This window comes from Pleurodeles waltl, chromosome 2_1, assembly GCF_031143425.1.
Source record: "Pleurodeles waltl isolate 20211129_DDA chromosome 2_1, aPleWal1.hap1.20221129, whole genome shotgun sequence".
Classification (NCBI taxonomy): Eukaryota; Metazoa; Chordata; class Amphibia; order Caudata; family Salamandridae; genus Pleurodeles; species Pleurodeles waltl.
The window spans coordinates 631,800,849-631,823,311 of record NC_090438.1 but is presented as its reverse complement, the minus strand read 5'-3'; the positions used below and the strand labels follow the sequence as shown (position 1 = coordinate 631,823,311).

At 45.9% G+C, this 22,463-nt stretch overlaps 1 protein-coding gene across 7 annotated transcripts in view; it reads left to right on the top strand.

Moving 5' to 3' along the window:
• GLI3 (GLI family zinc finger 3) overlaps positions 1–22,463 on the top strand; it is a 380,984-nt gene that overhangs the window by 260,023 nt on the left and 98,498 nt on the right. For all 7 annotated transcript variants that reach the window (XM_069215944.1, XM_069215967.1, XM_069215953.1 and 4 more), the window contains one exon: positions 19,744–19,878. In XM_069215944.1, coding sequence (XP_069072045.1) covers positions 19,744–19,878 — 135 coding nt within the window. The remainder of the gene's footprint in view (positions 1–19,743; positions 19,879–22,463) is intronic.

Here is a 22,463-nt window from a genome sequence, read left to right as displayed (position 1 = left end):
TGTCACTCTAACAAAAGAATGAGCTACTTGTGGTGTTCTCAGCTGATTTTACTACTAATGTTCATGCTACCAAAATAAGATCACAGGATGCAGTAAAATCAGCAGGAGCCTCTTTAAAAAATGCCGCAGAGCTCAGCAAATCATGGGAGTCAACAAGAATGCCTGATGTTGTCTTAACATTTTTTTACATCATTGTTTCATATTAGCAAAGCAAATCTGTTACAAACTAAAGTTCTTGAGTTCGGAACAGAAGCAGACAACATTGATGATGGCTTTGAAGATATAAGCGAAGAAGCGGAAGACCATCCCATGAACTGACAGGCTTATGCTGTGCAAATGTACTGTCTTTTCCAAATCATGTTTTATAAATTACATCACAGCAAAAAGAAAACTCTGCTACACAGGATGACTTCCCACACAATCTATGACAAGTAAAAGAGTAGAGAGCTTATCACTTCAACGAATAGGATTGGCATATTAACAAGTAATAATGACATAGTACAGAGCAGGAACTTGTTAGCAGCTCATGCTGTAAAATCTTGTGGATCTGACAGAATACCACTTCCAAGTCACTTTACCAAGAAGGATTTACTATTTCTGCTCTTGATAATTTTGATTTTGAAGACAGATCTTCTTTGTCTGGAACATCCAGCACACGTGATACAGCCATGATGCATTTTCAAGACTGTACTAATGAAGTAGCTGCTGGAAAACAACATGTGTCCGCTGTATGCATAAACAAACATAGCTGCAAATTTATAACCCAACTGCCTCACCAACGTGTGAAAAATAACTACAAGACATCAACACGTCCTAGTCTACCAGAAAGTTTCAAAGTGGCTGAAGACATGGATTTTCTTCTACCTGATGCTGGGGTCTGCAAAGCTGATTTAACTGAATTTATCATGTTGGTTATTCAGTGCGGACTGAAGGATGAAGCAAAAGCGAGATCCTCTATGGGCTAGAATTCATTCTCTAATCTCCCAGAATACTGTCCCAATGAAGAAGGTTGGGTTTTTACCAGTAACACCATTTCCAGTCACAAACTACGCAACAGCGTATAGGTTCCAAAATGTGCATCCTCAGCTTGCAGATCAGCCTATCCTGCCAATTTTCTGCAATTAAGGTGTTTTCCGTATTGTAGCTCACATTATTATGAGTAATCCAGTAGAATTTGATGAGCTTTATCCAATGAGTGGCATTTTCCACATGACAAAAGTTGTGTTGTGGTTTGCAGGAAGTTATCTCAGTGGATGTGGCATAGACAATAATTGAAGTTGAAATCTTTGGAAGCAAAATTGTCCAGACAGTATTGAGCGGAACTCATTACGTTCATTCATTACAAGTTATGCTCATCATATTTTAGGTTACAGAAACATCGCGTTGGGATGCTTTCTCGAACAAGAATGACAAATTTGTTTTTGCATATCTTATTTCAGAAGTGAACAAGGCACAGAGTGCACTTCATTCAAAATACATAATGAAAAGCCAGGCAATGTTCAATACACTCAGTTCAAAATCATAAAACCTGAGATCCAAGTTCCTAGAGTTTGTCAAAGGATGTGAAGAAGAATCAGAACTTTGCAAGTACTGGGGAAATGTTTTACACATGATAGCTCTAGTGAAAAACTTGGTCCATGCTGATTGGGAATGTGATTGGGAGCTGCACATAAAGAGTGTAGAGTCACTGATTACTGTGTTTCACGAATTTGGTTGCATGAACTGCCTGAGATATGGGTCCTGGTATTTAGAAAGAGTGAAGAAGCTAAAGGTGGAAATATCACACCTCTACAGAAAAGTAATCCAAAGACATTTTGTGGTGAAAGACAGAGAAGGAAGGTATGTTGCTGTGGCTCCAGATATGAAACTGCAACAGACAATCCAGAGATCACAGAAAAGCACAAAGGCAATTGTTGGTCAGACACGTAAAAGTGAATATGTTGCTCAGTGGTAGCTAGTTTACCATGAAGTCCTTTCGATTTGCAATGTTTTCAGGGAAATGACAAATTCAAAATTAATGGACCTTTGTGAAACTGTTCCTCACCACGAACTTGTGGGAAAGAGAGGGGAACGTTTTAATTAACATGTTGCAGCCTTCTTCATTTCATGCAGCAGCAAGGAAACCCCTTTGAGCCTCTGCAACTACACAACTTCATGACCAAACAAAATGTGGATAGCGATATAAAGACACGTCTACTAGAGGTCCTGGAACATGGATCAAAACTATACGCAGAACTAAAGCAGAAGATGTTTGTATTGAAAAGAAAAAGCTGTTTGACATAATCAGTAAAGCTAAACTTCCACACTTTATTTGCCATAGTAAGAGGTTCGTCCAACCAGCCGCTACCAATCAGGCTACAAAAAGCAACTTTCACAAGCAAATAGAGAGATGGATGTAGAAAAAGAAAGTGGTGAATTAATCAAGGTCATTCTGTTGCATGATCTTCTTCCAACAAGTGCATTATTTGATGGAGATGCTGCGACCAAATCAGTGAAGCTCAAACTCGTACAAGAGCTCGAAAAAATCTTTCACCTGAAGAAATTCAATTTGAAAAGGTGTCCTCATTGAAAACTACTGTTGTTGTGGACTATATGTCACTATTGCGAATGGTCAAGATTTAATTCAAGCAAAACTTCAGGGAATTTTAAACTGTTCTACAGATATCAAAGTTAGTGTGCATCTTGCAGAGCTGCACATTGTCTTTGACAGTTGTCTTTAACTGTCTTTCAAAGATTGTGAAAGAATCAGACGAATGTCTACAAGTGGATCAATTGACCATACCTACATCAGAAATTCAACACCTATACCTGTGCAACTTGATAAATTCTGGCGAACAAGATGAACTCGGAGATGTTAACTCGCCAGAACATTGCTGATGCTTCAGTAAACACTGAATTTCCAATTATTGCAAGTGGAATGTTTGTCAATGAGAAGTTGGTGCCTGCACAGATATACACAAAAGGTGTGTGCCATATTGTTCAAGAACTTAAAAGCAAATTGGAGGAAGCTGACCATCGCGTTCTTCCACTTGTTGAGTGGGCTGTTCGTAATGGCTCCAATTGAGTCATTGTGCTGTCAAATGACATGGATGTTATTATTGTGCTTCTTAGATTTGTTACAAAGTTCATAAGTCAAGGGTTATCAGAGTTATGGATATGTTATGGAACAGGCGGGAAAAGGCCACTAAGGGCCTGATTACTAGTCTGGTGTTCTGAGGACCGCCAAACTTGAAGTGACGGTCGGACCGCCGCAACTGTGGCGGTACAGCCGCCACATCACAACCGTGGCTGGAGGACTCTTCAGGGTACCACCATCACTGCAAAGAACAAGGGGCCAGATGTAGGTATATTCCACTTTGTGACTTGCAAATTGCGAGTCACAGCGACTCGCAATTTGCGAGTCGCAAATTGGAATGTAGGATGGTGTCCCTGACACCATTTGCGACTCACAAGGGATCGCAAAGGCCCACCTCATTAATACTAATGAGGTGGGTCGCAATTTGCGACCCCCTTGAGACCTGCGGCACTCACCGGGATGGTGACCTGCTGGAGACAGCAGACCACCATGTCTGTGACTGCTTTTAAATAAAGCAGTTTTTTTTTTTGGAATGCAGCCCGTTTTCCTCAAAGGAAAACGAGATGCATTACAAAACTAAAAAATGAAATGTTTTTGTTTCATTTTTTCAGAGCAGGCAGTGGTCCATAGGACCACTGCCTGCTCTGGAAAAATGTTTTTAATGCCATTCACAAAGGGGAAGGGGTCCCATGGGGACCTCTTCCCTTTTGCGAATGGGTTAGCACCCATGGTTCGCGGTCACAAAGCAATCTGGCATTGCACTGCGACTCGCAATTAGGAAGGGGACTCCCCTTCCTAATTGCGACTCGCAAACCTGTTTTGAGATTCGGTAACCAGGTTACCGAATCGCAAAAGGGGTTTTGTGCATTGCAAAGTGCAGTTTGCATGTCGCAAACAGCAAAATTCACTGTTTGCGACGTGCAAACTGTTTGCTACATCTGGCCCATGGTTCCTGACATGGTAACGGCTGCCTGGGTTGTAGTCAGCCAGAGCGGCGCTGAACTCAATGCTGCCTGGCTGATTACAACTCCACTTTCCACCAGCCTTTTCATGGCGGGGACCCCACCATGAAAAGGCTAGTGGAAAGCCATTAAGTGGGCTCAGGGTGGCCCTGCAATGCCATGCCAATGGCATGGGCAGTGCAGGGGCCACCTGCCCAGCACCCTCGGAATGTGCCCTGCCTGCGTTGCAGACAGTGCTCATTCCCAGGGTCCTAGAGTGTTAAAACATATAAAATTTCTAAAGCCTTTACCCACAGAACTTAAACGTACGTGTGCTTGCAAAACCTGTGCTACACAAAGATGTCCCTGTCGATATGCTCTTCTCAAATGTTCATCATTCTTCAAATGTACCACAGCCGATTGCCGAAACAAATACATAAAGTGAACTATGAAATTGTGTCTAAAACAAGCATGATAAAGATTTCTTTTCATATTCAGATAATGAACATTGTTTGGTGTATACATAAAGAGATTAAAAACCATTATTATTTGTTTCATTTCTATATATGTCTCTTCTTCCTGTATTATAGCCGCCATTTGGGAAAACAGCGAAAGGGTTGCTCTGAGGAGTTCTTTTCTGTCTCTTTAAGACTACTTGACACCCAAAACCTATGTTTTGCCACCAAAATGAAGTATATAGGTCTCATCATTCTTCAAATATTGCATCATCACTGCAACACATTCGCCGTTTTAAAAAATGTCATCCAGAAAAATTCGGCCCTTATTAGCAATTTCTTATCTAATGATCCAGAAACACAAATCAAAAATGAAAATTTCTGGACAAAATTGCTTTGCGGATGTATATAAAGGGGCGGGATTAACAAGGGGTAAGAAAAAGATAGGGGCTCTGGGTTTTTCAAAAAATGACGTATAGCCTCAAAAATTGGACATTCTCTTTGCCTGTCACGGTGATCACATGGTGTGGGACTGATTATTTTGAAAGACATTCACCCATAGGGATTTGAAAAGTAGTGGATTGTTGTGGAGTATATATGTGTCAATTTCTATTGAAGTTTTTTTCTTTATTTGCGTTATTTGTTTTTTTTAAATATTGTGTTCGTGTATTATGCACGCAATCAGTGACTTATGATTGAATTTGCACCACTTATTTCACTTGGACATTAGGGTCTTGAATTTCTCAAATGACTCTGGTATACATATACATATGAAGCTTTTACTGTAAACGGTGGTACAAAATGCCTTGAACAATTATTAAATAATTATATTCTCAGTAAAAATGTAGAATTGAGTTAGTTGATATGGTTGATTCATTTGAACCGTGTTTGAGTTTAGTGTGTACCAATAGGAGTACTTCTTTTTTCTTCTTCTTCTTCTTGGACCCAACCCCTATGTCGCTTTACATGGGCCTCATCTCCTCACTATTTACTATTAACTCTTTGATGCCAACACTTGTGTGCTGTGCAACCTGAGGGTAACTGGACAGCTGCGACCTATGAGAAGTAAAGAATCGCTGCGCACTCTAAGACTAGAATTGTAACTTGCAGATTCCAGGTAGCCGTGCAGTTTGAGATCTGAGCCTGTGTGAAGTGTGACATCAGGGATACTTATGCTGCCTCTATAGATCTGATTAACATGAGGAGCTGGTGTTCTGACAGCTTTATTACCTGAGGGATAACTCTGCTGCATAAAGTCTAAGCCGGTTTGGTGTGTAGCCTGGGAGAAACTTTTGGGTAGTTGCGCTGTTGCAGCGTCGCTAAGAGTGTTGTATCTAGTAAATAAATAATTTTTCAGATGTTGCTTACAACCCGAGGTATTGCTTTGCTATAGACCTGCATAAACGAAAGCATAGTCTTGTTGTCTCAAGTTTTACTGAGATCTGTGAATGTATGGTACGATGCACATAAGGGACAGTGAGGAGTAAGAGTGGGGGTCTTGTATAGAGAAGAGATAAAATGACTGACCAGAAGTGATTGGGTCAGTAGGGCAATTGAAATAAGTATGTATAAAATGTTAATTTAGCAGCTAGATCACATCTTCTCCCATGTAGGTATCAGCATGGAAGGAAGGCTGTCCCTTTACATTTGAAAGTACTGTCATTTATCCTCACAGCTTTGAGGACAGAATGTGCACTTCTCGGAAGAGGTGCCACACTTTTAAGAGGGCAGTACCAGTGCTTCTGAGGATGACTATACTTTTAATGAAGTAGAAACTATATTTCATCAGATTTCTTAGAATATCAGTGAAAAATAGAGGCACAGGTCAATAGCACATAAGACCTTAAAATTAAAAAAATAAAACAGAAACGTACGCTCGGCATAACAGCAGTTGGCTATGTGAGGAAGAGAGGATTATAACTTGTTATACAATAAGGCATTTGACAAATGCAAAAAAAATGGGGCTGGGACCCGTATCACCCAGTCTGTTCAAGATAAGAAGTGGGGATTATAACGAAAACTCGTGCAACTGTACAAAGTGGTGCAAATACTCATTTTTCCCTTCCTTCGAAAACAGAAGGTTTTAGTAAGAATAGAGGTGCAAATCTTAAAAGAAAATGAAAACACAGTATGTAACTTCACTTATGAATGTAAACGTTGGTATGTTGTCTTTTCAGACAAACTGCCTTCAAAATCTTCGCCTGTTTTTCTTGCACAATGGACATATTGTCGTCTGGCCTTTCTCATTAGCTTTAACATCAAAGAGATACAGTTCTCTCCATCCAGACCTTTAAAGGTAATTGAGAAAAAGCTGTATGTATAGGTTGATGCCCTTCACAGCACAGCCCTGCGCAGTGCTGCATGGTAAGCCAAGCTTCATTTTTTTACTTGAATGAGTGCAAAAGCTGAAAACCTACCAATGTCTCTTAATGATATTATAGTTTTCATTCTAAGCTTTCTGGAAACTTCTACTAGTCTCGGTAGGCCACGCAGGACTCCTTCTCATATTATTGAAAGAGACTCACTTCTCAAGGTGCCACAGGTTTTTTTCGACTTATCAAGTGCACTTGTTTGCAAGAGTGCTGAGGGGCCTGATTTGAAATAGTGATTTATCTGTCCCAAATGTCTCTCTTTTGTTTCATCTTTCTTTATTAGGGTTTCAACACAGAGTAGGGGGTGAGGAGTACAGGGGGAAAAACATGGTATCTGGGATGAAAAAACACTACAAAGCAGGTACATCACATAGTAGAAAGCGCATGTGGCATATATGGTAGCCGGCAAGGTCCAGTACGCGCTGGGAAAAAACGGAGATGGCATTAGCACTTAGGTATGCTGTCACAGTGCCTCTTGTGGTGGTCACCATCAAGAGGGGGCTAGATGGAGTTTGGGGCGGTGTGAGGAGTGTTAAGGGAGATAGGTGTGGGTGGGTTGAGGTAGCGATGGGTGGAAGGTAGGAGGTGAGGGAGTCTGCAAGCTCAGGGGGGAGATAGATGGGGAAGTGAGAAGAAAAGGAGGAGGCTGAGAGGGAGGGTTAGTGGATGAAAAGGCAGAGAGGAAATGAAGGAGGGCAAGGGAATGCAAGCATGGGCAGGAGGACGGCGCCCATGGGGGGGTCAGGGTGAGGCCACCAAGTCAAGGATAGCTAGCAGTGAAGCATCCAGTACCTCCACCATGAGCTGGTAATACCTTGCACCCTCCGACTCGGAGGAAAGTTGCCCCAAGTGAAGAGGCGTTGTCCTGCAGGCTATAAATGACTCGCTCATATGAGTCTGTTTAGTACATGGCCTAGATCCTTTCATTGTGAGAGGGGGATATGGGTGAGCGCCAGTGGCTGAAGATGCAGTTCTTTGCTGTTGCAAGCGCCATATGAAGTAGGCAACTCTCAAGTCACAAGTGGTATGAGGAGTCGTGAGCGGTCGTGCAGTAGGATCAAAGTACGGGACAGAGGGGTTGTGGCTGGAAGGGTCCTACTGAGAGTGGTGCCAACTGCTTCCCAAAGGGGTTAAACCATGGGACATTCATAGAGTACGTGAACCAAGTCACAGTGAAGATCGTGGGCCAGTAGGCCTGCCGCACTCAGTTTCCATGAGGTCCAGTGCCAGTCATGCAGGGATTTAAAGAAGCAGTAATTCAGCTGCACCTCTCTGGCTCTGCAATCCAGCTTCTCCTTGGGTTTTGCCCAGTCCTCTGGCCTTTAGTCTTTCTGGAGTTGTTTGCCATTTAAGGTGAAGACTGTCCAGTAGGGCTAAAGGAGAATAGATGGTGACTCAAGATGCTATTAAAGTCAGACATCACCCACCGGAAGCGATTTCATACTCTGAGATGGGAGGACTAGAGGGACCAGGGGCTCACACTCAGGCGGTGGGGAGGCAATGCTGCAGCTGGAGATACTGCCAGAACCAGTGGGACAAGAGGCTGAATCCTTGCAGAGCATTGCAAAGGATTTGAGGGACCCTTTGTTAAGCACTTGCTGGAGGGTGTGGATACCTGCATCATGCCACACACCCAAGTTGAGTTACCCCACAGAGGCGCATGTTCATGGATGTGATCATCCACCTCGAAAAAGCGGTGATCCCTCTACTGTGATTTGGACATCTCGTAGAGCATCGGGTTCTTGGGGCCTGGGTTAGGGGCAGAACCCCTGTAAAGACGGTATAGCCCCTGCAGGCTGCCCACCATGGTCTGTTACACCACAGCGGTGGGTCTGGCATCCTGGGGAACTTGTAAGCGAGCTGTGTCAAGTGAAGGGCCAGGGCATAGTGTTCAACCAAGGGGAGCTATAAGCCATGAGATTGCTGCTGACATCCCTGGGGTGGAACAACCCCCAGATGAATGACTGTATGCTTTTATCCACTGTCCACAGCAGTGAGAGGGGAACCAGCTTGGGGCACATGCTGAGGACATAGGTGTATCATGGCAGTGTCACCATCCTGACTGCCTGCACCCTACCACAGAGCGATAAGACGAGGTGGGACCACTTCTCAAAGTCCAGCTTCATGTGCGCCATCAGGGGGTCCAGTCCACAATTGATGTAGTTCCCCAAGTACTTTAAGCATGAGGACTTCCATTGAAAAGGGTAGTTGGAGACCATGGCTCTGGTGGCCACCTGGGAAAAAGCTCCTTGCTTTTGTCCTAGTTGATCCAATAGCCTGAGAGTGCAGCAAAGTCAGAGATTGCTTCAAAGAGGGCCGTGATGGAGCGGGATATGCCCAAGAGTGTAAGCAGTATGTTGTCAGTGTATAGATAGATGATCAATGTCCCACCGGGGATTGGAATACCAGTCACTCACAGGGAGGTGCTCCATGGTGAGAAGGAAAAGAAGGGGTGACAGTGGACAGCCCTGCCTGGTCACCCGATGAACTAAAAGGAAAGCCTCCACAGTTAATCTGGCAGAGGGTGAGTCATGTAGCCACTGGACCTTAGTTATGAATCCATCTCTTAGGCTGACTCTCTGGAGCATCGCAAGCAAGTATTCTCACTCGATCCTGTCAAAAGCCTTCTAGGCGTCCACAGAGAGGGCAAGCGCATGTTCGTGCATGTCCTTGGCTTACCACAAGGCGTGAGCAAGAATATGGAGGTAGTTCCTAGAGAAGCGCCCGAGGACAAACTCCACCTGCATGTGATGGATCAGGGATGGAATCACCGCCCAGAGGTGGGCTGCCAGGACCCAAGCAAGGATCTTAAGGTCCCTGTTGAGCAGTGAAATGGGCATTTAGCCCCCGTGGAGTAGGGGTCCTTCCTGGATTTGGGAAGACCCACAATGACAGCTCAATTCAAAATGGAGCAGAGAAAGCTTGTGCGTTCGCATCACCAGTCCATTTATAAAACTCTGAAGAGAAGTTGTCTTCCCTGGAGCTTTGTGGTAGGGGAGCCTAGAGATGGCCTGCGCTGTCTCTGATTTAGTGATTTCCCCTAGAGTAGGTTGCTGCCTGACTTGTTGAGGCAAGGGAGGTGCACACTGCCAAAAAAGGCCATCAGGCAAGCAGGTTCAGCCACCACCTCAGGGGTATATAGGGCCCAGTAAAAGGCTGCAAATTCGTTCACAATATCCTCTGGCTGCCATCTGAAAATGGTCTCATCTGCAGATTTGATGGCCGGAATGGGCAGTGGCGTCTCCTGCTGGTGAAGCTGAGCTGCTAGTAGCCTCCCCACCTTCTCACCCTGCTCAAAATGAAGGCCTCTCAGCTTCTGGAGCTTGAGCTCAGCGTTGGAGCTGTATAGCGCATTAAGGTCCATACAGGCCTGATGATGCGGGAGGGTGGTTGACAGTATAGAGGCAGCTGATGGTTGCAGTGTCATCCTCATAGGCCTTCTGTTGCGTCGCTCTCTGGGAATTGCAGGGAGTAGCATTTCTCATCATCTGGCCATGGATGGTCACTTTGGTGGCTGCCCACAGGGTCTTAGAGAAGGGGATCGACCCCTTGTTGTGTTCTAAGTACGTGGAGGTGTTGGACCGTAACTGAAACTTACCCTGGGGGTTGCAATAGCAGGAGATGTTGAGATACCAAGGGTTGCCGTCTGAGGAAGAGAGCCCCAGTGCTAGGTAGAGAATGGTCGGGCGTGGTCTGAGATTGCGAGCTCCAGGAATCATGTCTCCTGGCAGAGGGTGACCTCCGACTGAAAGACAAGGAAGTAATCTGAATTGAGTGTTGTGTACTGCTGATAAGAAAGTGTACTCCTGGTCCCAATGGGTGCGAGAGGTATCTGGGGAGCACAAGGCCGTGGACTGATACTGTATTCTCAAGGAAGGCCTGGTCTGCATTATTGCCTATGTCCAGCGGGCTAGCATGGTCAAGGACAACATCCCAGGCTAGGTTCCAGTCCCCCCGATGAGCCAGTGAGTGGCCCTGATTTCCCTGAGGAGGCGGTTGAGTTGGAGCAAAAACTGGGTCATGTTGGTGCTTAAACTTACCCAACACAGTGTCCACTCGCCGATACAGAGTTTGACAAAAACGTTGCAGCCCTTTGGGTCGGTCAAGGTCTTGAGGGTAGTGAAGGTAGTGAAGGGTAAATACTTGCATAAGAGAATCTCCATGCTGTATGCTGTATTTCCTAGGCTACCCAGCCCAGGTCTGTTGGCTTTTGTGCTCAGGCAGCTATATTGGACCACCTTACCCACCCAGTCATGTCGCAGTTTCTCCAGTTCGTCCTGGAAGAGGTGGGTCTCCTGCAGTAAGGCTATGTCGACATGCTTATATTGCAAGTAGGATAGCATTTTTGTGTCTAGTTAAGTATGTGAGACTGTTGACATTCTAGGAGATGACCCACAAGGGCCAGGGGGGCTGGGTGGCAGGGGTGGCCATCATGACGAGGGAGTGCTAAAGTATGTGGAAGTGAGGGGAGGAGAGAAAGGGGGTAGAAAAAAGGGAGTGAGCAGTGGAAAAAGGAAAAGAAAAAGAGGAAGGTAGACCCCTGCGTGAGGGGGAGGGAGTACGGGTAGGAGGAAGTATGGCTGGTGGGGGAACAGTCGTGGTGTGGGGTGGCTATGCCAGTGATGGTAGTGTGCAATCCTGGGTACAGGCAGGGTGGTTAGGAGGGCAGGGAGTGGCGGGCTGAGCAGTCAAGACTACGGATTGAGGCCTCACCCCACTAAGCAGTAGTGGCTTCCTTTGTGCAAGGGTGTGTGAGGAAGGGGAGATCGCAGTGGCAACAGCAATCTTGGATACAAGCTGCAAAGCACAGCCATACATAGCAAGTCATCGCAAGGCGTGACGAAATAAAGTGAGACATTGCAAAAGAATGCAAAATCATGGCAAGACAAAAGAAAACAATGCATTATATGCAGAACATAGCAAAACAGTGTGAAACAGTGCGAAACAGTACAAAGCATGTGGGGTATAACAAAACATAGCAGAGCCACATTGCAGGAGGTAGACATTCAGGCAGCAAGGATCTACTCAGCCAGCCATTTGGAAGGTGTTGAATGTCCTGTGGAGCAGCTGTCAGAAAATGGGAGCCAGGATGGACACGCCTTAGTCCTCGAGTTGTTTCAGTGGGGATTGGGATTTATCACTGGCCACCACCCTGAGGGCCATGCCTTTGCCATCATTTGAATAAGCTGAATGGTCCTGCAGTCTGTCTCTGTGTTGGCCCCCTCTGGAGCCCCGGCATCTCTCTGTTGGTGGGGGGTAGGGTGTGTCCAGCAGGATGGGCTCAACAGAGAAGGCCAGTGGTGCAATATCCATCCTGCGCTTCGTGAGACCATCCTCCTATTGTTGGTCTCTTGGGAGAAGCCCGGGGCAATGCAGCCCTCAGGACCCTCAGAGTCATAGGGACCGCAGTCAGGAGCTGTCTTACCTCTTTACTGCGTAGGGAGCAAGCGATGAGGGGGTGCCCCTGCTTCAGAGACCACAAGATGTGGGGGGACTAGATGGTGGGCCATCTGTATTTCTTGGGGCGGGGGAAGGTCAGCCTTGTGAGTGTGGGGAGAGGGTCCCTGAGAAAGCTCTGAACATCTATGCCCTCTGCTTATTCCGGGAAGCCGAAGAAACAGACATTGTCCCTGCGGCTTGAGTTCTACAGATCTGTGATCTTGTTGCGCAGGTACCAGAGCTCCTTGTCCCGATCTGGGAGGCAGGTGAGACGGTCCTCCACTGTCGAGAGGCAGTGCCCACCCCGTCCCAATGTCTTGAAAGTTTGCTATGTCAACCCAGATAGATCTTGATTCCTCAGGGAGCTCTGACACCTTGGTGTCCATACCCTCAGGCAGAGTCCTTCTGCAGAGATCACTTGTAGGTTGCGATCCATCATGGAATCCGGGGATGGGCACGATGAGGCTGCAGCAGTCGAGGCAGAGGACATCTCTGGTGGCATAGCTACAGGGCGAGCATGCGAGACAACCTCCGTAAGAGTACCTGATGGGTTTCTTTCCTTTAGCTCATTGCTAAGCTGTCAGATGGGAGGAAGGAGGAAAGGAACACGGCTGTCTGGAGCAGCTGGAGCAGGTCTCAGGTGGACAAAGAGCAGTCCTTCCTCCAATGTCAGGGGTGGAGAAGCCATGGCATGTAATTGTCCAAACTCTGGTGTAGGGACTGTCACAGTTACAGCGATCAGTGTGTGCCTGCTGCTGACACCAGGCTAGCTGTAATGTAGGGTGCATCTCTGCCCGGGTTGGATCCGCTGTGGGGAGGATGGTCACTTGCTTTGCACTTCCAGGGCTCACCGACTGCGGCACTGAGACATGCAAGTAAAAAACAAGTTGGCAAGTTGGAGGTGCACATGAGGCGGTGGGCAGAAATAATGTGAGCACCAACTGGGGAAGCAGGAACACTGCAGAAGAGAGCACAGTCCGTGGAAGGAGTGATTCCACATTCCAGCATGCAGAAGAGGGAGAGATGCACGCCTCCAGTGGTGAAGGGGGAGTGTCGGGGGTGGGAGGTGACCGGTGAGGGGTGTAGACATGAGCCACTAACCTCAGTGCATTAGGTCCAGTTCATCCCCGTGCAACTCCTGGGACCATGCAGGGAAGCTGTGGGCTGTCCACAGCTGAGTCCATGCACCTTGAGAAGAGGGAGGAGCTATGATGTTCGCTCACTGCAGAGGGGCCTTGATTCTTCAGGAAGTAGATGCACTGCTGGAGCCCCTGCTCACTGGTGGTTCACTGGGGCAATCAGGCCTGTCATCCTACGCCCCCAGGCAATCTTGATGGGCTGTAGGTGGGCCTGCGGACACTGCTGCCGTCGCTCCGATGTAGGTCATGATGAGGCCTCTGCTGGTGGTGTTGCTTTACTGCGGGCCCCCAGGAAAGGGAGGAGGTGAGCGCTTGAGTTGTCTTCAGAAGAGCCCCCGGTGTGAAGCATAGAGAGGGTCGGGGACACCACTGTTTGGGCCTGTTGACGATGAAGGGGTGGTGGCATGGACCACACTCATGTTGTGGCCTCATGGCCCCCGTAGAGCCACTGCTCCTTCCAGTGCCACTTAGGGACCTATAGTAGGGGGGAAGTACAGTGGGTGGAAGTACCCGGTGTGCAACCTGGGGGTGCCAGGGATGCCATCATCAGGCCCAGCATGCAGGGAGAAGGCAATAGGGGGTTGTGCACCATGGTGAAGTCGCGTGGCACATCTCTGCTAGGCAGTGCCTCTCCGGACGGTGCTGTAGGCCCTCCATTGGGGAGAGAGGGTCCTGTCACAAACAGCCAGACTGCATGAGAATGGATGTTAGGAATGTAGCCGGGAAGAATTATGGTGCAGCATGGGCCAGTTCAGGCATGGCCCCACGGCTTGAGAAGTGGCGTCACCACCCATGAGGTTGCTCCAGTGCGCTGAGCTCTTTTAGAAGGTGGCCATTTTCGGCAGTGGCCAGATGACGTTCTGTTTCTCTTAACTCCTGTCCCTATCATTTCTAGGCTCAGAGCACTTGAGATTTCATTGAATTAATTGACCACAGTTTTCAGTACAGTAAAGTGGAATAGAAGTATCTTATTCTGCATTTTTTTAAATCAATAAACATAAATATTGTGCCTAGGATTCCTTCAGTTTAATCAAGCATCCCAGATAGACCATGAAGAAAGCAGTTCTACTTTACTGAGTGTGACTTTTGGACTTGAAATTATCTTGCTGCAGTACGCTTTCGGGTGCACAGGTTCCAGTTAACATGGAGTCATTTAGTCTGGGAGCATTCTTTCAAGCCGAGACAAGGATTACACCAATGAGGGCTGCTACGGACCAGCATTTGCCCATAATATGCATTCAGATTGCTGTTGTAGTACTGCTAGAAAGTGAAGAAGTCAGGATCTCGCAAACACTGTATTGGGAACATTGTGTGGCCTTTGGTCAAGTACTGTACTCTACCTTTAAGGTATTGGTCTTAATAAATAGGACTTTTTTTTTTAATGGGCATCCAGATGATGATCTGAAGGGACCAACTACCAGAGCAGTTGATCCACGTGTTGCATCCTGAGTGAACACCTTACCGCCTTCTGTAGTGCTTGATACTAAGTCCTCTTCAAAATAAAAGAGATCCTTGGTGATTAGTCACACACATCCTTGCCTTCTCTACATTCATGTGAGGAAAGTGTCACCGATGTTACCAGTAGCAGTTACCAGTAGCACACAAAAGTGCTAGGTGGAAGCGTTAGGCATATCACTTGTAAGGTAATCATCTGTTCTTAGAAACAAAAAATATTATCAACATTTTCAAGCAAAGAATAGAGACTGGGTATCAGGGGGTCAATTCACTTCATAAAAATAGAGATAACACTTCCAATTTAATAACTGTTTATCTTTTCACAAACCACCTAAACGCCACAGCTGATTCTTACACTTCAACTAGCCACAGATTCTAGCATACCTCTAAAGACTTACATTTAAGTATCATCTATAAAGCTTATCTTATCTTTTTAGTTACCTCCACTTTGGCAATTTGTCATTCCAATGTGTACAGCCACATTACAAATTCTAAAACAAAATGACTGGTTTCTAAAGAAGAGTGGAAAAATTGATTAATATGAATATCCATAGACTTTAGTTGTGAAAATTGAGAACCAGATGCTGTCATTCTTATAGTCTACTTGTTTACTTTTCTTTTGTGTGCTGAACCTCCACTTTGCTCTCGTCCAGTACTGTACTTTGTTGGGCATACCAAGTGTTTTGCCAAATATTCACTATTATAGTGATAATACACATTTAGGGCCAAGCCTGTGATAGCATGCGCTAGTGTATGTGTATTGTTAGCGAGACATTGCTGTAGTTAGAAAGGTCTTAAAGGCTGCCCGTATCTTACCATTTGTTGACTTGTGTGGCACTCCTCTTTAAAACCTTGTAATTCGTCACTGGAGGCCATGTCATCATTTCCATTCCCGTCCATGGAGCAGGGACCAAACGTAATCAGTGCCATCCGCTGCTCCAGATGTGATTGAGGTACTATTTTTTTCTTTTAACTTTAACTTGAGTCCAAAACAATTTCCCCTACTCCAGTCTGCCTCTTTCCAGTCCAAAACAATCTACCCCACTCTACTCTAAAACAATGTGCCCCACTCCAATCTGAAACAATCTGCCCCCCTCCAATCCAATCCTCCCCACTCCATCCCAGTCCACCTCAATCCAGGTCACCTCACCTCAATCTGCCCCACTCTAGTCTGCCCCACTCCAGTCCAAAACAATCTGCCCCACTTCAATCCAAAATCATCTTCCTCACTCCAATTCTAAAACAAGATGCCCCACACCATTCTGCCCCACTTCATTCAACAAAATCTGCCCCACTACATTCCAAAACAATCTGCCCCAGTCTAATCTGTGCCAGTAGAAACCAAAACAATCTGTCCACTCTAAACTGCCCCACTCCAATCCTAAACAGTCAGCCACTGCAATCCAAAGCAATCTACCCTACTCCAATGTGCACCGCTCCAATCCAAAACAGTCTGCCCCACTCCAGTCCAAAAAATCTACCACACCCTAATCTAAAACAATCTGCCCCACTCCAATCCAAAATACTTTGCCCCACCCCAGGTCTCCCACTCCAGTCCAATCTGCCCCACTCCAATCCAATCCGACCCAATCCGACCCACCTCACCCAAATCTGCCCCGCTCCAATCTGCCCTACTCCAGTCCAAAACAATCTGCACATTCCAATCCAAAACAAACTACCCCACTCCACTCCAAAACATTGTGCCCCACTTCAGTCCAAAATCATCTGACCCCCTCCAATCCAAAGATAAAAGCCCCACTCCTGTCGGTCCCATTACATTCCAAAAAATATGCCCTACTACAATCCAAAACAATCTGCCCCTCCAACCTGCCCCTCCCCAATACAAAACAATCTACCTCACTCCAGTCTGCCACATTCCTGTCCAAAACAATCTTCCCCAGTCAATACAAAACAGTCTGTCCCACTCCAATCCAAAACAATCTGAGAGCCTCCAATACAAAACAATCTGCCCCACTCTAATCCAAAACATTCTACTCCACTCCAATCCACCCATTGCAAACCAAAACAATCTGCCCCACTCCAAACCAAACTGTCTGTCCCACTCCAATCGAAAACATTCAGTTCCACTCCAATTCACCCCGCTCCATTTCAAAGCAATCTACCCTATTCCAGTCCACCACACTCCAGACTGCCCGCTCCAATCCAGTCCACCTCACCCCAATCCAATTCACCCCACTCCATCCCAGTTCACCTCACACCATCTCAGTTCACTCCACTCAAACCCACCACACCAATCCAGACCAATCCAATGTACCCCACTCCAACCCAGTCCAATCTACCCCACACGATTTTATCACAAGCCAACCCACTCCAGTCCAACCCACCCTACAACAGTCCAACCTACTGTATTCCAGTCCAACCCACCCCACTCCAGCCCATCCCACTCCAAACCACATTCCAATCCAGCCCACCCTACTCCAATCCAGCCAGTTCCAGTCCAATCCAACCCACCCCAATCCACCCACTTTACTGCAGTCCATCCCAGTCTAATCCATTCCACCTTAATCCACACCAGTCCAACCCAGTTCACCTTAATCCACCCCATTCCAATTGAGCCCGTTCCAGTCCAACCCACACCACTCCAACCCAGCCTTCTCCAATCCACCCAATTTACCACAGTCCATCCCACTCCAATACAATCCACCTTAATCCACGCCAGTCCAACCCAGTGCATCTTGATTCACCCCACTCCAGTCCAATTCATGCAATACCACCTTAACCCATCTCAATCCAATTTAATGTATCCCGCTTCAGTCCAGTAAACCCCACTTAAATCCAAACCATCCCACTCTAGTGCGGTTCACCCCACCCCAATTGACCCCACCCGAATCCAATCAACACCACTCAATCCAGTCCACCTCACTGCATTCCTGTCCTACCCATTCCAGTCACCCCACTCCAATCCAATTCAACCCACCTCATTGCATTCCACCTCACTCCAATCCACCTTACCACACCCCAAGCCACTTTGACCCAACCCCAATCCAATCCACTCCACCTCAATCCAATCCACCCCAATCCAATCCACCCCAATCCAACCCACCCCAGTCCAGCCCTCCTAACTCAATCCAATCCACCTACTCCATTCCAACCCACTAAATTCGACTCCACTCCAGTCCAATCCACTCCACTCCCTTCCAATTCACCTCATTCCACCCCAGTCCAACCCACCCCATTACAATCCAATCCATCCCACCCCACTCCAGTCCAATCCACCCCACTCCAATCCACCGTCTCCAATTTACCCCACCCCTATTCAGTCCAGTCAACCCAACTCCCATCTAACCTACTTCACTTCAGTCCACCCCATTCCACTCTAGTCCAGTCCACCTCACTCTACCCAATTCAGTCTACCCCAGCTCACTGCAATCCATCCCCTCAACTCCAGTCCAGTCAACCCCACAGTCCACTCCAGTCCAATCAACCCCACTCTAATCCAATCTACCCCACTCCAGTCCACTCAATCTTCCCCACTCCAGTCCAGTCTAATCCACTCCACTCCAATTCACACCACCTCTAACCAATAACTTCACCCCAATCCAATCCACCCCACCCTAGCCCTATCACTTCAGTCCAATCCAGTCTAATCACCCGACTTCAATCCACCTCACCTCAATTCAGTCCACCCCACTCCAATCCACCCAACGCCGTTCAATCCACCCCACTCCAATCCAGTTCACCCCACTACCTGAATTCACTCCAACCTATTCCCCCCCACGCCACGACATTCTGTGCCACTGAGCCATTGAACTCATCTCTCCTCTACCCAACTTTGTGACACTCCACTCCCACTCCTCCCTACAATGCTCTACTCCCCCATTCCACTTTATGACACACCACGCCACTAACGTTTAGTGATGCTGAACAGCAGTCACACTGATGTACAACATGGCCAAACAAAACACTTTGCCAAAGCCATTAGCTCTTGTATAAGCGAGACTTATTGGTTTTGCCAATAGTTTTTGTTGTATTGTTTTCTCGACGTTCACATAGTGCTAGGACATACATGTGTCTGATTATTTTATTGCATCACGATACTGGGTCAAATTCTCTGAAATTGCTGGAAAAGACTGTTTGCACCAAACTTCTTTCTAAACCTACAGTCTTTCCTGGTCCCTTATCAATCACTTGTAATGAGTAGCTAAAAGTAGGAACACATGAGGACTCTGGCAGCATCAGTTTACTTCCGAAGGAAGGGTAATCTGTAGTCTTTCTGAAAAAAGATTAAAGATTAGAAATACTTGGTTTGCCCATCATCCAGCGGCTACTTTGATTGCTTTGCTATGAGCTTTCCAAGAACAAGATTGAGCATTTTACCTCGGAAGGCAAACAGTCCTTTCTGCTCCGATCAATACATTAAGCACTTATATACCATTCACTTCCACCGTTATTCCGTTATTTATATGAGAAGCAACCGTTTTTTATCCTCAAACTTTGTTTAAAAATATCTGGAGGCACTTTTTCATATTATTTAGTTTGTTTTCGAACATATACTTATGCCGTTTCTTCCTAGAAATAAAGCAAAGCAGCCCTGAAAACTTGGTATTCTCTTACGTCCTAGGGAGGCAGAAGGGAGGCTGACGAGTTTTAGGGAGCCAAAGTGAAAGAGTTTGTACAAATTTAACATGGGTATGTGTACTGTATTCAAACAATGGGGGCGAATTCTTGAAATAAATTACGATATATGTAAATATTTGTCTTACTTGATCTACCAACTGTATTTCAGCGGCATTTCTTTGGTAGAACTCCACCTTTGAAGTAACCATGGTCGGGGACTGTTCTGGTTCGACATTTTTCTTTGTACAGCTCACGCTGGTAACAGTGCTTTTGATGTTTTTTTTCTAGTTCCACATGCTGGCGTTAATCCAGCTGAGTATTACCACCCAATGACTCTGCGCAGTCCTTATGCTGACATGTTCCCTTCAGCAGCTACAGCAGGAGCAAGCGCCCTTCATATGGAATATCTTCATGCTATGGAAAGTAAGTGAAATTGTTTTATTCTGCTGTAGCGTAACTTTGTTACTCTTAACTTCTAGTCCTTTTAAATTCCAAATTTGTTCTTAAAATACCAAACGAGTAAAGGAATCTTTAAGTCAGAAAGAGGCAGCCTGCCATGTTGTCTGCTCGCCACTCTTCTGTCCTCCTGGAATTGCAGTGTCTGTTGCTCTCTTTCGCCGAGGGCTCAATGGAACTGAAACCTACGGCGGGATGACCTTTCTTCAGTGTGGCAGCTTTTTTTAGGGTCGAGCCTGCGTTGCATGCGCTCGCGCATGCGTATCGCAGCGAGACGCTTTAGTTATTAGAAAAGGGCTTGGAGCCCTGTCGACGTCACGTCAGTGTGTTTCATTGGTTCGTGGGCTTGAATAGTAAAATCTGCTTGCTTTCATTAGTGGAAGGCATGCACACGTCATGCCTTTTCCGGTGGTTAGCCCTCCTCGAGCGCAGCGACCAAGTACAGAAAACATGCGAGGCTCGCTGTTTTCTGTCGCTTGGCAGAAGTTGAGCGCTTTACACAGTTAATTTCACTTTTTCGGGTTACGTACATAAAAGCACTTTTGCCGATAGATGAAAAGTCGGGTTAGGAGTTTACAACGCGATCAGCTCTAACATGAGCAAACGCGAGACCCGTTGCATTGCAAATGCTTGTTAAGAGTTGTAGCTACACCCTTTTCACCGGGGAAAATAAACATGATCCTGATAAGTAAAACTGTTCTCCTGCTAGCCATCATAAAGTACGTTTAGGCTACTGGGCCTTTAATAAAAAAAGGACCAACGCAAGACATTGAAGAAAGACTTACACCAGCTTCCAGTTTTTAAATAAATTCCCTAATAATTAATGCTTGTAATTGAAAGTACTGTTTAATTTTAGGTTTCAATGAACCCTTTAGAGCCAGTTCATGATGTCATACTGTTATAGCCTAGTCGGATCAGATCAGACAGGATTTGTTAAGCGCTGCTAATCACCCTAGAGAGTATCCAGGATATCGCTGCTATAATACTAGTACTTTTGCTGAGTATGGAAGTGGTACAGAAGGGCCTCCCAGTGCTTAATTTGAGATGATGCTTGCCAGGCAGGCCTACTGGCACTTATTTTTGGGAACCACCACTCATTTTCCCTCATCAGACATTTACAGAGAGTGTGAGAGTGGGAAAAACACGAAGGGTGAAGAAGTAGGAAGACAAAGATGGAAAAACTGCCACTAAGGAAAAAAAAAACAGGAATGTGCAAAGGTGAGTTAAAGGGGCAGGGGTGTCTGGCAGTATAAAAGAGGCGTGAGGTGGATCTAAGGCTATGCAGCCTTTGTATTTGGCATGCCGACATTTAGTAGTGTCGGCCATGGGCTTGTGGGCAGAGGCTTGGGTATGCGCACTCATTCTTTTACAAATTCAGCACAGGGGCCTACAGTCTTTGGGATAAGCAGAGAGGCTGCAGTATCTCTGAATTTAAAGTTTTAATTTTGCAGCGTGAATCTCTTCTGGATTCCGATGCTGTGCATTACTCCACCATTTAGTGGGTGGGTCCATAATACTGTTCTTAGTTCTCTTTTCTTCTTCTTTATTTTTTATAACTTTTTGCCTTTGAGGCACCCTGATAATGTGTGATATAACAAGCTTAGCTCAGTATATTCTTGCCAGCAGCAGCAATTCCTGATCATATTGTCAAATATGCGTATTGGAGCGCTCAATGACACCTTTGTCTCAAAAATAGTGTCTGAAGGCTATTGCTAGCAAATTCTTTTAGAACTGCAGAGGTGGAATGCACATCATACAGCATTAGTCTTTCCTAGAAACTCAGGCAAGAGAGCTGACATCCAGTTATTAGGGCAGAGGCAGCTTCCAGGCCCTTACTTTTAGCATCTGTCTTATAAAACAGAGCAAAACTGCTAAGTAGGGTCATCCACAAGGAAGTTCAACAGGAAAGCTAGCATAGTTTATTGATAATGAGCTCGACTAAACTAATAAAAAGAGTCAGACAAGAAATCCAAGACCTATGCCAACCCTGCCTCTCTTCCACTTTCCTTTGCACTGTCATCACCGTTAACAGATGGGGCGTGGGCGAGTGTTGTTGCTCCTAAAAGCCAGGGTCGGTCTCGAGAAAATGATCAGTCTATTCTCAAACAGCATGTGTAGCAATTTTCATGGAATCGTCAAGATAGCTGCTAAGGCAGAAGAGCACCAGCCATTAATTCATTCCAGATTCTGACTGCCCCTTAAACATTCCCTCGACGCAAGGTAAACACGCTCCATCTTATTGAGTCGTTGAGTTTTTAATAGGGGCGAATACAATTGAAATTCATCATCACAGCAACTTTTCAATTATCTCTTTTCCCCATCTGAGATAGGAAACTGTGCAGCGCTTTTATGCAAATGAGTTATTTTAAGCAGTAAATAGTGAATTAAACACAGAGCGAATGGGGGGAAGGTCACTCAGCCTCACCTTCCTCGTTTGATGAGGATGTGTTTAGTCAGACAATCGCTGCTTTTATCTAAATCGAGTATGAAGTTACCCTTTTCCTTTGTAAAAACTAATTAAAAGTATTTTAACTTGCCTGGGTTCTCCGTAA